General features: G+C 41.5%; 4 protein-coding genes across 6 annotated transcripts in view; 2 read left to right on the plus strand and 2 right to left on the minus strand.

The window, feature by feature from the left end:
• Window positions 1-19: 19 nt before the first annotated feature.
• Window positions 20-2,206, minus strand: LOC108058563 (uncharacterized). Its single transcript, XM_017143342.2, has 2 exons — window positions 2,119-2,206; window positions 20-1,434 (listed from the first exon to the last, which is right to left on the minus strand). Exons 1-2 carry the CDS (start codon window positions 2,131-2,133, stop codon window positions 196-198), a joined length of 1,254 nt encoding a protein of 417 aa, XP_016998831.2. The 5' UTR covers window positions 2,134-2,206; the 3' UTR covers window positions 20-195.
• Window positions 2,207-2,691: 485 nt separating this feature from the next.
• Window positions 2,692-4,620, minus strand: LOC108058565 (uncharacterized). The gene is made up of 3 exons (XM_017143344.3): window positions 4,509-4,620; window positions 3,176-4,447; window positions 2,692-3,111 (listed from the first exon to the last, which is right to left on the minus strand). The coding sequence occupies exons 1-3, from the start codon at window positions 4,618-4,620 to the stop codon at window positions 2,936-2,938; spliced, it is 1,560 nt and encodes a 519-aa protein (XP_016998833.2). The 3' UTR covers window positions 2,692-2,935.
• A 207-nt stretch (window positions 4,621-4,827) lies between these two features.
• Window positions 4,828-7,435, plus strand: LOC108058574 (mucin-2). Its single transcript, XM_070217453.1, has 5 exons — window positions 4,828-4,964; window positions 5,028-5,097; window positions 5,345-5,404; window positions 5,473-6,555; window positions 7,242-7,435. The coding sequence occupies exons 1-5, from the start codon at window positions 4,887-4,889 to the stop codon at window positions 7,433-7,435; spliced, it is 1,485 nt and encodes a 494-aa protein (XP_070073554.1). The 5' UTR covers window positions 4,828-4,886.
• Window positions 7,436-7,843: 408 nt separating this feature from the next.
• LOC108058621 (uncharacterized) overlaps window positions 7,844-14,134 on the plus strand; it is a 32,882-nt gene continuing 26,591 nt past the window's right edge. For all 3 annotated transcript variants that reach the window (XR_001769966.3, XM_017143497.3, XM_017143498.3), the window contains exon 1: window positions 7,844-8,194. The gene's annotated coding sequence lies outside the window, so the exon portion shown is untranslated. The remainder of the gene's footprint in view (window positions 8,195-14,134) is intronic.

Below are 14,134 nucleotides of genomic sequence, written 5' to 3' on the forward strand. Positions count from 1 at the left end.
TCATAAAAATGAGTAGATATTAGGGCTTTGAAGAAATCCTTTATTCGGTAAATTATTATATACAAATGGCGAGTTTAGTAGTAGTTTTATATAAATTATCCTTTATGTTTTGGTTCACCAAAAAAACTATTAGATATTGTGGCAAAAGGTTTGCGGAAAATCTCAAGAGTTTGTGGTTGAATTTGGAATAGATGATTAGTCCTCGCGATGGCGTTTACTGTAAGAGGATCGCACAAAGTTGCGACGGTTATGACGACGTCTTCTCCGCATGACTTCAACGTTGTTCTCGGCCGAATCGTAATCAAAATCCTTTTCCGTTTGCTGTTCCAGATGAGCAGGGGGTCCCTGCTGAGAGCTCTTGGTATCCTTGTTGTTTAGGCAATTTTCGATATTATCATCGTCGCATAAAATCCAACCATCGTCGCCTGAGCCTGCAATGTTGCTATCTACATTAGTATTTGCATTGTTATTTCCGTTATTATTTCCATTATTATTCATTTGTGGATAGTTGCCAAACTGTGGATATCCCATAAATGGGTTGTACATGTAGGGAGAGCTATACATGGGCATCATGGGCGCTCCAAAGCCCTGGAAACAACCGGCACACTGGGCGGGCAGACCGTTTTGCAGGATATATCCATAGGGATAATTGAGACACTGCTGGCAGGTGGAACGCTTCACCCTCGGTGGCTGAATCAAGGCTCCATTTTGTCCTGGATTTTGGCCGCAAGTAAAATAGGGCCAGGTGTTTCCCAAGTATTGACACTCCGTGGATCGGGTGGATTTTCTGGAATGGTGTCTCCTCCTCCTTGGCACATATTCGAGGGTCTCCTTGCACTCGTTTGTATTTTCGTCATCGCATTGGACCACTCTCTTGACCAACATCACTCTGGCCTGGCACCTTTCGCCACAAACCCTCTGGCGGCTTTTCTCCTTGCAGCTATGACCATCCGCTGCTTCACACTCCCTTTCGTATCGCACCACATAGCAGCAGGATCCCTGCTCACTGTAGCCCAGTCCAAAACGTCCTCCCACCTGGGAGACATTCTGCTGCACCTGGACATTGACCTCGTTTCGGTTCAGGATTTGGTGCTCGATTATATTGTTGATCTCGTTGGTGAGGCGAATAATGTTGGTGGTGTTAATGGGCGCTTGGGGAGGTGCCACCAAATCCGTATCGTTAACGCCCTGGACCATCAGGGGTTTTTCGTAGAGTTCCGGGCACACAGGACACTCATCCTCGCAGTCCTGTCTGCCATCGCAGACACTTAGGCAGTTGTCCCTGTTCGCCTGACACTCCTCATAGTCCCGAAGAGTGGGCTGTTCGTAGTTTTGGAGCGGGGTTTGCACCACTATCGTGCTGTTTTTCAGCTGGTCCTCGGCGCTGGTGGCAAAGGTCAGCAAGTGGAGGAGTCCAATCACCGCCCACAGGTGCTGCAAAGGTAATATAATAATTAATTCTGATTTAAGGAATCTTGGATTTTAGAGTGTATATTTAAATCACATTTTTTCTACAGTTCCTGGCTAATCGGTTGAACAATTACTTCATTTTCATGACTTGATGTTTTTATACAGAAATGGGGAAGCCAGCAATTTACTTTAAATATTTCCGTATTCCCCCTTTTAAGATAAGATTAGATTTCAAACCTATATTCAACATCTCATCGCTTTCGTTGTCGATGATTAACAAACAAAAAATAAACAAAATCAAAGTGTGAATCAATCAGTGTAAGTCATCGAATTTTTATAAAACTTTAAAAAAAAGTTATAATAAATACTAAAATAAATATGTTTAATTAAGCAATATATTTGTTAATAATATCTTTATTAATAGCTATTTAATTAGTTATTTTACTTCATTTGTCTACTACTTTAGGACGCCAAAATCAATAACATGTGATGTTATCTTCAAAATTAATAGGCCCATCAAATTCGCTACCATCTGACAATCAGGCAAATTTCATAACAATCGGTTGATAAGAAAGGTGCGAAAGAAAAAAGATTGCCTTGACATTTTTTGGCACTGGTTTAGTCACCTGGCTTTTTGAAAATTCCAATTAGCATTAAAAACAGCCGGAATTCTCGGACTTTTGGTGATCCCGGTAGTTTATTACTCACCTTGGAATGCGGCATTATCGATAATGTTTGGCGGTTTCTTCGGTTCGCAACGATTTTATGGTACGTCCGCAGGTGCGAAAAGTAGAGTCCCAACTGCAATGGTTGAGTGGCGGCTAAGGAACCACCCACCCAACCCCCCACCTACCCTTGAAGATAAGGTTAGATAACACTATCAAAGAATTGATTGCTGGCGAAGCTTTCACTCAATTGCCAGCCGAATCACTCGGAATTCTGCGGTTCAACATGCTGCACAATTATAGAAAAAACGAACGATCATCATCGGCTTATTATAAGGCTGATAAGGTTTTTGCAACCAACTATACAATAGTAGAAATCACACAACATATGGGTACTCATTTAAAGTCTTTACTAAATATATAAGTAAATGTAACTGCCAAATTTAAAGCTCTCTTTTTTATTGATATGGCGCCTGGAATTTTTAAAAATGACGCACTATCATCTCATATCAACACTTTGGCCTGTGACGTCAAGTTGGCAAACTATTATTGTCAAGGAAGTAAGGAATTTAGAGATATTTTGAGGGGCTTTAAGTATTGACTAGGCTCAAGTATATTTAATTTTTTATTTTTATTTAGTTTTTTATTGGGAGTGGTCAGTAATAAATGATATCATATGCGATTGCATAACCTAATTCCCTGGCAGCTATCGGTCATGACTAATTGATTGTTCTGTTAATTTCTACGCAATATATAGGGAAAGATAACTACTTTACAGAAATAATCTTTTAAATTTTGTTGTAAAATGTATTACTCAACGTTACAGAACTTTAATTTGTATAGTTTGAGCTAGATGAATTTTACTGGCTGGGGAACCAACCATCAGCCGCTCGGCAGCCGATTTGTCCAGGATACAGAGAGCAGTATTGGGACTGTTCGAAATAGGCACAGTTGTGGTTGCTGCACTTGTAGGAGTAGCAGTACGAGGAGCAGGTCGAAATATTACCCAATGCACAGCCGCTGCAGTCGTAAAAGTCTAGAGGGGACACAAAAATATTTAATATTTAATCTATAATTTCGAAACTAATATTAAAACTTACTTTGAGCCTGCTGGCAGATGCCGCCGATGGACTGGCAGTTCTGGCCCGCCCAATTGGGTGGCATGACCAGCATCTGGGAGTTGGCCTCCGTCCAGGTGGTCACATTGGGCGGTGTGAGCACCACCTTGTTGGCACTGCAGAAGGCACCACACTGCTGCTGGCTGCGGCTGAAGCACTTGTAGCCCACCTGAGCCGCCTGAGTGGTGCAAATCCGGGGGGCAAACACATTGCAGCAGGGTCCTGAAGGCGGCTGGGGGACCACTATATTCCCCACCTCCTCCTCATCCTCCTCCTCCTCGGAGGAGGTTTGACCTTGAATGGCGATGGAGGCGTTGATCAGCAGGTTGTTCACATTGTCGTTGGTCAGATGGGGCTGAGTTCCAGACGACTGGTGGACAGTGTTCTCGATGTGGATGTTACCGAGTTCCACAGGCTTTGGCTTCGAGCATCGGATGCCCGTCCAGGCATATCCTGCAGGACAGCGGGCCTGGATGCAGCGACCGTCGGTGTAAATTCCATGGCCTCCGCAGTAAAGTGGGCGGCACTGGCCCCTTACCAGGATAGTTCCTCCCGGACAACGGAGAAGGGTATCCGGTGGTGGTGTTGGTTTCGGATGGGGTGTAGTATTTGGTGGAGGTGTAGTGATCGGTTGTGGTGCAGGTGTTGTTGAAGGAGTAGGGCAAGGAGTACTATTGTTAGGGCAATTGGTACTACCGGGATTGGGACAATTGTTGGGACAGTTATTAGGACAACTATTAGGACAAGAAGGAGGAACCTCTGTGGGTTTAACAGGAGCATTGGGACAGGCCGGTGTAACTGGATCCACCACTGTAGGTTTTAAAGGAGCATTCGGACAATCAGGATTTACAGGCACTACAGGATCCACAACTGTAGGCTTTAAAGGGGCGTTCGGACAAGCAGGATCCAATGGATCACTGGGATATGCAGGAGTACCAGGAACAACTATGGGTTTCGTAGGATCATTGGGATAAGCTGGAATTACCGGATCTACTACTGTAGGTTTTAAAGGAGCATTTGGACAGGCAGGATTGCCAGGAACAACCACAGGAGTAGCCGGATCCACTATAGGATTTAGAGGAGCATTCGGACAAGCAGGAGTTACCGGTTTCACTGGAGCATTGGGACAACCGGGGGTACCAGGAACCACCACCGTATTTACAGGATTGCAAGGAATACCAGTTTGACCGCCGCACAGGCCATTGAAGATATTCACAATAATGGGACTGCAAACGCCATTGGCATAAACCTGACCTGGGAGATAAGAAACAGCAATGATAGGCCCAAAAGTTAAGGAGTTCCAGGTTGAACTTACCATTCTGGCAGGGATTCGGTATTAAGTTTCCGATAACCTCGTCGGAGAATAGTGCAAAACAGATTAGCAGCAGCAGCGGCAGCTGCCGGAAACGCACTTTCCAATCAGACATGCCGATTCGAACTGAACCCGACTCACCGATTGCGGATCAGGAACAGCTGAAGCTCTGGCCACAGCCGAGCGACCTTCACCATTATCTGGGGTTTAGGGCCCGCGGAGAAGGTTATCGCGGCGCCAGCAATTATGCTTCCCATTCAGAATCATCCCAGTGAGCTCACCGCCGGATCGAATAGTTTAGTCTCTCTTTAAAAGCGGACAGCCGCGCATCGCGAATCGCTGTTTCAGATTACCGAGATTTCGATCCGGAACTCACGCAGTATGACTACGATGAGATCGCTTCTGTTCGCCTGGCTGTTCATCAATGCAATCTGCGGAAATGCTCAAGCAGATATCTTGGTAAATCAACGCTAATCCAGCTGATGATTGCTTCCCGATCCTAAAGCTCATATTATTTAATAGGATCCCTTGTGTCCGGCGGGATACCAGTATATTGAAGGCAAATGCTACAGCTCATCCACTTGTCCCGAAGGTAAGATCTCTATCTCTCGCAGACCTTTAATCGCAGGGTACTAAAAATAATTATGTATACGAACTGTTGGCCAATATTATCAGCAACATAGTGTGGTCATTAGTAAAAATAATCACAGATTGTTTTTAAATAGCACAGAAAATAAACAAAAATTCAAACAAATATATTCCGACCGAATTTTGTTGTGGAATTTAAATGTATTATTATTTTCTTACTTTAAATTATGCTAATTTTATTCTTTCATTAGGCCACTACTTAAGCACAGATGGAAAATGTTACCCACAGACTAATATTAAGTGTCCCCCTGGTAAGGATTCTCATAAATAATATCTCGCAAACTTTACAATCCTTACTAAATTTCTTAATTATACTTAGGTTATTTTCTTAGCACTGATGCATTGTGTTATCGGACTAATCCAGAGCCCTGCCCCTTTGAAACCACGACTACAACAACTGAGCCCACAACAACAACAACAACAACGGAACCCACTACAACAACCACAACAACGGAACCCACAACAACAACCACAACAACAGAACCAACTACTACAACAACCACTACAACAACGGAACCAACAACAACTACAACAACAACGGAACCCACAACTACTACAACAACCACTACAACTACAGAACCCACCACTACAACAACAACAACAACAGAAACAACTACTACAACAACAACAGAACCAACTACTACTACAACAACTACAACTACAGAACCCACCACTACAACGACAACAACAACGACAACTGAACCACTTCCGTTTCCGCCTCCCATTCTCGATGAACTGACTCGCTGTCCGCCGGGTTTCATTTTCTTCGACTCGGAATGCCGGAAAATAGTCTGTTCGGAGGGTGAATTCTACGCTGGTCGCTGCATTTTATCGGCCTGCCCACCGGGAACCGTTTGGTATGGTAAACGTTGCCAGGAACCAGGATATATCACCACAATCATTGAGATCGGCAATGTGTTACACAACGAGCACAAGTACACGGTGACCAGCGAAAATATAAACCGAGTGGAGTACATTACAGCCGCACCCTACGATCCGGATAAGGATAAAACCTACGATTTTAGTACACCCGCAAATGTACCAGATAATATTGTGGCCCCACCACCAACAACAACAACAACAACGACGACAACCAGACGTCCTTGGATATTCACCAGTGTGAGGCCAACTACGGAGCAACCGGTGGTCGATGAACCATTTCCGGGTCGAAATCCTGGACCGGGCTGCTGTTTTGTAAAGAGTCCCCGCATCTGCATCAACTACGCTCCCAACTGGGTGTGTTCCTCCAAGGAGAAGAAGTTCTGCGATCCCAGGGTCTGTTCGGCCCCTGTGGTTTACCTCAAGCCCCCGAAGATCGTCCATGGGGAAAACCCTAAACGGGTGGTGATGCCGCCCAATCCGCCACTCCTGGCCTGCAGTACCTCGGAGTGCAAGGAAAGCGGTGAGTTAAAATCTATTTAAAAACAAGAGAGAACGCTATAGTCGGGTTGGTGTCCCGACTATCTAATACCCGTCACTCAGCTAAAGGGAGTGCGAACGCTGTGTCGGGTTGGTGTCCCGACTAATAATCGTAACTCAGCTAAAGGGAGTGCGAGGGAGATAGATATATGTTGACAATTTATAAAGCGTATAACTTTTTAATGAATGGTCCGATTTGAAAAATGTCTTCTACATTTCGATAGGTATAAATATACACAACAAAATTGCATTTATACTTCTTGGAAATCTTTAAAGATGTGGGCGCAGGACCCATTTTAAAATCGTTAGTGGGCGATTGTGGGCGTTAGAGGGGGCGTGGCGCTCGGCTAAAATAAACTTGCGCTGCGTAGGAAGCCAAAGAATATGTGTGGGAAATCTCAACCTTCTAGCTTTTGTAGTTTCTGAGATCTCAGCGTTCATACAGACGGACAGACGGACAGACGGACAGACGGACAGACGGACATGGCTAGATCGACTCGGCTAGTGACCCTGATCAAGAATATATATACTTTATGGGGTCGGAAACGCTTCCTTCTAGCTGTTACATACTTTTGCACGAATCTAGTATACCCTTTTACTCTACGAGTAACGGGTATAATTAAAGTCTTCTAAATCTTGATTTCACATAACAATTTCCTATCCTCACAGAGGTTTTGGATTGTTCCGGCTGCAAGGACAAACAGCGGGATAAGTGCTCCCCAGGCTGCTATAGTTATTACTGCCCCAATGGCACCTGTGCCTTTATGAACACCGAGGACTTTTGTGCCATATATCCCGGCGAATGGGGATGCAATCCGAAAGACGGGTGCATTTGGGACTGGTGCAGTAAGAAGTGCTACTAGCTGAATTTAGTTGTATAACTTAGACAACTCATATATTTGAGATACATAATCGTTAAAACAATAAAGCTAACGTTTAAAAATGCTGTTGAATTTATAAAACAAAATTTAAATATCGATAAATAGCGAGTACACACTCCCAACGGTAAATGCCCCATTCTGACTTAGCAAGTGCACAGCCCCAAAATGGGGGCTCCCACTCTCTCTCTATTTAAATATCGATAAATAGCGAGTACACACTCCCAACGGTAAATGCCCCATTCTGACTTAGCAAGTGCACAGCCCCAAAATGGGGGCTCCCACTCTCTCTCTCTCTCTTGGGCCTCTCTCTTAGGAATGCTATTCCGATTCCGATGAACCGATAACAAATGGGGGCTGCTCCAGCTGTTGGCGACCGTCTCATTTTGTTTTTGCATCGCGAGCGGGTCGGTCGTCGAGTCGGATTCGAATTGGAATCGGAAATAGCGGTCTAGCGGAGAGCGGGCCTTTCTGCCTTACTGTGTGCTTTTGAAAAAAGTTTGTTTGAAAAAAGAGTAAAGAAAGCGGCGCCGCCAAGTGAGCGCGAGTGTGTGTGTGAGCCTCTGTGTTTTTGTGTGTTTTTGCAAATACAAAAGAAGCAGCCCCCCAAAACAAAAGCAACAACAAAGTGTCGGCGGCTTTCGCGGTGGCAGCGCAGTAGCAGCGACGCAGCAGAGCAGTAGCAGCGCAGCGGCAGAGCGACATCCAGTGCATTTTGGTGCAAACTAATTGTTGTTGTGAGAGGTACGCCATATGTGTGTTGTGTGATAGTGTGATTGGGTGGGTGTCGCACTCAGGTGTGTGCGTGTGTGATTTAATTTGCATTTTTGTTGTGGTTTTGTTTTGTCAACTTTTCATCAAGTAATAAAAATCAAAGGAATGGGGAGAAAATATTTAGTAAATAAAATTTTCAAAAAAGAACAAATAATAAAAATAAATTAAAATAAAATGAAAGCTTAAGAAATAAATAATAAATAAAATATACAAAAAGTATATTAAATAAATCCTATATAAACAAAATAGCAAAAGTATAAATTCAAATAAATTAAACAAAATGGCAAAAGAAAAATAAAAGCAAAAATCATATTTAATAAACCGCATAGGGGTGTTGTATAAGCATTTGTTTACATAGTGCAAAAACCCATAAATTGTACAATTCCCCCAACAGAGAAGTGTTCTCTCTCTCTTTCCCGCTGTCGTTTGTGTTAATTGAAAAAAAAATCAACAAACTTCCTGTTTTTTTTGTGTCTCCCTCTCTTTTCCGCACTTTTCATAACTGTTGCCGCAGACAACAAGAGTATTATTGTGGCAGTACCGCCATCTACCTCCTCCCACCCCCATCCCCTCCCACAAACTCTCTCTCTGTGAAAAGGGAAGCGAATGTATATGTGTGTGTGTTGGCAAGAAAGTTTTGTATTTGCTTTTGTGATTTCTGCTTGCTGTTTGATATTTGCCAGAAGTGCGGGCGTTGAAGTTTTTAGTGCAACATTTCTCTGCTCCAGCGGGAGCTTTTATAATGTGTGTGTGTGCTATTATTAAAACCCCCCAACGTTCCCACACACACACAGCCATGTGCATGGGGCAAAAAACTATGGCCGTGTGTATGTGTGCGAGGCGTTGGCGTTCTGACCAGAAGAAGAGGAAGATAAAGCAGCGGTAAAGGGTAAAAGGAAAAGGAGAGAAAGATAGCCAAAGAGAGGGTGGGGGAGGGGGAGAAAGTGGGAGAGTGGAAAAGGATACTGAGCAAATAAATCAGATAAAGCATAATGCATTACCATCAGGGAAATCAACTTAATCAGCGGAAGCCAGAAGATTAAAATGATAAAATATATCAAAAGCCATCGGAATTATGAAATTATTAACTAAAGGAATTTATGTATGTTCTGAAAATAAGTCTGTTTTAAAATAATGTTGAAAAAAAGGATGGAATGATCGAAATTTTTAGTAAAACCATTGAGTCACATTTTATGAAATTCCCAAACCGATGAGCTTAATTAAACATGAAATAAAAATAAATAAATTACGAAAATGTGACAGAGAAAATGTAACTTCAGTTTAACAACTTTGAATACGTCATTAAACTTAAGATATATTCTGTTCTCGAATTATAAAATACGATAGAACTTTTATAATATGAAACAAAAAAGTCTATTTGAAACTTGTTTTTTAAACAACACTCTTATAAGAGTATACACTGAATTTAGTTATACTAAAGTAATAGCAAGTTAGTTTGTTCTTTTTTTCCAAAATCTTTGGTATGATAACTCAAAGGAATGGATAACGGAACAGAATTCTCTGATGTTTAGTGCCTAAGAGCTAATTAATTTCAGGGAAGTTCGAGCCACAAAAGATTCTCGGTTACGGGGTCAGTTCATAAATAAATCAAATAAATCGGGTAAAACATAAAAGATAAACATTATGGAAATCAACAAACAGCGCCCAAGGAATTCCTCTTCAATGGGAATTTCGAGTGTTTACCTTTCGCCCACACTCCTCCACCCACAACCCCCTTTAGCCCACTTGTGAGACATAAACGTCGCCGCACATTTGCCGTACGTAACCCCCCTTTGAGAGGGGTTTGTAATAAAGCGTTTTACGATCTCCGCTGCCTGACGCACTTGTTGTTTTTATGACAGTTAAGCTATTTTGCGTATGACACGTTTGACAGATGCCAAGCGCCCAATGCGGCTGTCAACGCCGCTGTTAAACGCAGGCCATCTTGCTCCCTCCATTTTCCCAGTTCCCGGACTTTGCCTCACCCCTTACAGCCACCCACCCACAGTAGGGTGGATCCAAATTTAAATTGAACCGAATTCACAATTTATTCGGACGGCACCTTTATTTTGGTAACAAGCATCTAATCAGTATCGATTTTCTTACTTTCTTGTTAAAGGTAAATTTGAATGATTTCTGAACTCTTGATATTTCATCAAAAATTTATTCAAAAGCAGTACAATTTAAACAAATCTATATATTTTATAAAAATTGTCAGTTTAAATAATCATAATATTTGTTTCTTATATACTTTTTTCGATTTGAAAAACTAACATTTGTTTAAGGTTTTCTAAAAATATTTTTTCAAATTGTGGTATGTTCAACCAATAATTCGCGCCACCCTAACCCACACCCCTTCGGTGCCAAAAAAGTTTGCGTATGTTTGTTGCCAGGCATTTTAATTTCAGCCGTCGTTAGAAATTGCGAAAAATGGGTGGAGAGAGGGTGACGGGTGGCAGGGCGGACAGTGGGCTGTATTTTAGCAGCTACTTTTACGCATGTTTTCGCGCAGAGACCCAAAAAGAAGGCGGCTTGACATAAATTTTCTCGGCCAAATGTGGCGAACTACGACAAACAGCAACAATAAACTGGGCCACGCCTACAAAAGCCATAAGCTACAAACATCAAATATCAACAGTAGCAACAGCTAAAACAACAACAAACAACCGCCGCCTGGCTTGTCGCATGTAATTGCTTGCCGCAAAGTAAATGACAATAGCGCAAGGCAAAAGACACCGTCATCGGGAGCAGTGGGCCAAAATTAAGAGCCAGGAATTGTTACTCATGTCGATAACCAATAATCAAGAATTGATTGCATGTTGTCTTGGACTTACCGGATTTATTTCCAACAGCATTATCTGTATAACTCTAAGAAAAATCTAAAAGTATTTTTTTCTGTTCAAAAATGTTTAATAATATGTTAATATGTTTTTGCCTATCTTAGGTTCTTAAAAATTTTAATTTAAAGATGATTAGTTTAGCATTTTTTGAATATTAAGTATACGTAAAGTATACTTTTAGTAAAATTTGTTTTTGTCCCATAAATTTAAGTTATTTTTTTTTATAAGTTTTTTAGTTTAAATATTTTTTGTTTATTTTTTTAAGATTACCTTTTTTGAACAGTTCTGGCCCAAATTGAACCCACTGTGCCCGCAAACAAGCTGAGGTCGGTGTAACTAAAAACCGCAAAAGCTTGTCACTCCCCTTTTCGCCCTGCCCCTGCCGCTCCCCCTACCCCTCCTCATCCGCCCCTGCCCCCGCCACGCCCCCTTCGCTCGCACACACTTCTATGCTGTCGAAGTTGTTGCTTCCGCTCTCGCGGTTTCGTCGCTCTCGCTACTTGAATATGTATGTGTAAAAGTATCTTTCGCTGTTGTTTCTTTTTGCTGTTGTATCTTTCGCTGTTGCTGTTGTTGTTGGCCCCCGTACGTGGGCGGCAAGAGCATTAGAAAAATAAACCTCAAGCCTCAAGTTCCAATTTAAGCTTTAAAATATTTGCCGGATGACGTCGGCGGCCAATCTTTTGTTGTCGTCAATCAAATTTGAAATTTCTTTGACGCATTCTACGGTTGCATGCGCTGGGTCTCGAGTTTCCCCTTCGGATTTCGAATAAACAAATGCAAAAAAAGGCAAACACACAAAAAACTGATAAGGCCAGCAAACATTTGAAAATTAGCTGAGCTGCCATTTGCGTATCGAATATCGGTTTTTGTTTATTCTCGTCCCATTATTACTTGTATTTACTTGCCTCTTTTTTTGGTCAACGCTTTTGGCCATTTAATATTCATTTATTCAGCCATGTTTATTTATTTATTTGCGTGTCTCTCGGTCGGAGTGTTTGTGATTGTATTTCTGCCTGTGTGTGGCTAAAAGACCGAAAGACGTAAAAAAAATAAATACGAAAAACGTGAAATCGCATGCTAGGAGCCATGGCCATGATTTTGAATTTCAGCAGGCCAGAGTCGCGACAAAGAAATCCGAAATAAAATCCAAATAAAATATAATCGTAAAAAGCACTTGGCATCCATTCGATACCCTTGTCGAGGGCCATCGATTACTTTTATTTTGTATTTTTGCAATTCCGTTTCCTGATATTTGTGGGGTTTCCAATAAAGTTAACCCAGTTCCTTAGTTGCAATCCAAATTATACTCACATAATGTTTCCGTTCTGATAAGAAAGTCGTAAGTTTTGAAGTACACTTTTAATGCTCCATTGATATTCACTTTTAAGTTAATTGGTTAATTAGTTAAGTGGTTCACTTTATTTTTTAATACTTTTCCATTAAAGAAAACTAGAATGTGTAGATAAAAATCATAGTTATAATATAAATTCCATTCTTTTACTCTTTAAAGCCCAAAGAGAAAGCTGGCCTATCGTCAACAATAAATTGTATAAAAGCATTTTAAGTTAAATTGCTAGCAATAACACCATAAATTCCTATTAGTTTTCAAGCTTCATCGGCTTTTTCGCTTGGCTCGCTTTTGAAAAGGAGAAAAATATACAAGCTTTGAGAAAACTTGCACTACCAAAGTCATATTTCATTTACAAAATCATAAATCTTCCAGATTTTCGGTTGGACCGAGCGTAAATCATTTAGTTTGTGCGCCAAGAAGGAATTAATTGAGATCTTTCGGACAACTAAAACGAGAATATACCCGGTATATACACACTGGATTTATAGGAATGTGCTTTATCTGGCTTGACAAAGCAATTTAAATATTTTAAATTAACGATTGCCAGCATGTACTTTTATGGAAATTTTATTCGGAAAAACAACGATGCCAATGGGAAACATAACAAAGATAGAACTGCTTGCCACTCCCACCCATTCCCATTTTCTCCCGGCTTTTCCCACCAAGCGGGGCCAAAAGTTTTTCGTAGCTCATAAATTCTTTTGTTTGGCTCGTTTTTCTTTGATTTCTTTAACCGGGCACGTAGCGAAAGAAACCCGGGCAAAGAAAAAGTGAAAATTCAGTGGGAAAATTGTCGCTGTCTGGTGGCCCACTGCGATTACAGCAGCAAGAAAAGCAGCCTCAAAACTAATTAGTTGCGCTGCATTCAAACTGAGTTTTACTTTTTGCCTCAGACTGCAACTTGGATTGAGTAAGACTTTCATCTGATCCCCTTTTCCACCTCTTTTCCCGCCATGGTTGTGCAACTTTGGGCGCAAGCGAGATGGTAAGAGACAAATTCAGTTAACTGTTACACACAGTCGCTGGCTGACTTAATTCCCTACATTTCTACGGTTGTACGAGAGCCTCGGGAAGCTTGCACACTGGTAGAAAAGTGATCCGAAACTGATTTCCCCCTCGCATTTGATGCCCTGCTCATAATCAGCTTGATGTTGCCGCCTGATTAAGTGCTCCAAACAGCGCAGATTGTTTTCGATGTTACGCCAGACTATTTATAAACGATCGGATTACACCTGATCATCAGTTGATAGCAATTGGGTCTGGAAAATTTATTGTTTGCTTAGTCAGCACCAAGGCGCCAAGCATCACATATAGATTTCAATCTGGAAAGGCATCACATTAAGATTGTGCACTATCTGTCAAACTAGTTTAGTTTAATTACCTACTCTAGGCCTATGATTATGTGTCTACCTAATTATTAAAATATTCAAGTAGGTTGATAAGAGTAAAGCGGGGAGTATAGAAGTAGATTTCCCTGGCACTTTTTGATAACTAAACTAATTCCAAAGTTTTACCTACTGTCTTTAGATCGCCCAATACCCGTTTTAAAATCATCAATCATTTTAGAAGTGCCTAATAAAATACCAGTTCTCTTTGAATGATTTTTGCAACTCAAAAGTCTTAGTCACAAACTTGAAAAATATTAAAATACGATTTTTTACCCAAAGTTATTTTTTCTAAGCATTTCAATTAGCAGTCCATGTGCTGAGCCCATTA

This window comes from Drosophila takahashii, chromosome 3R (genome assembly GCF_030179915.1).
Source record: "Drosophila takahashii strain IR98-3 E-12201 chromosome 3R, DtakHiC1v2, whole genome shotgun sequence".
Classification (NCBI taxonomy): Eukaryota; Metazoa; Arthropoda; class Insecta; order Diptera; family Drosophilidae; genus Drosophila; species Drosophila takahashii.

What these genes read in the sequence shown, in the direction of transcription:
- LOC108058565 (XM_017143344.3), bottom strand. Translation starts at nt 4,620, where the DNA reads ATGTCTGATTGGAAAGTGCGTTTCCGGCAGCTGCCGCTGCTGCTGCTA. An exon ending in ACCGAATCCCTGCCAGAATG is followed by an intron (nt 4,448 to 4,508) that starts GTAAGTTCAACC and finishes CTTATCTCCCAG; the next exon opens with GTCAGGTTTATGCCAATGGC. An exon ending in CATCTGCCAGCAGGCTCAAA is followed by an intron (nt 3,112 to 3,175) that starts GTAAGTTTTAAT and finishes TGTCCCCTCTAG; the next exon opens with ACTTTTACGACTGCAGCGGC.
- LOC108058574 (XM_070217453.1), top strand. Translation starts at nt 4,887, where the DNA reads ATGACTACGATGAGATCGCTTCTGTTCGCCTGGCTGTTCATCAATGCA. An exon ending in ATGCTCAAGCAGATATCTTG is followed by an intron (nt 4,965 to 5,027) that starts GTAAATCAACGC and finishes ATTATTTAATAG; the next exon opens with GATCCCTTGTGTCCGGCGGG. An exon ending in TAATATTAAGTGTCCCCCTG is followed by an intron (nt 5,405 to 5,472) that starts GTAAGGATTCTC and finishes AATTATACTTAG; the next exon opens with GTTATTTTCTTAGCACTGAT.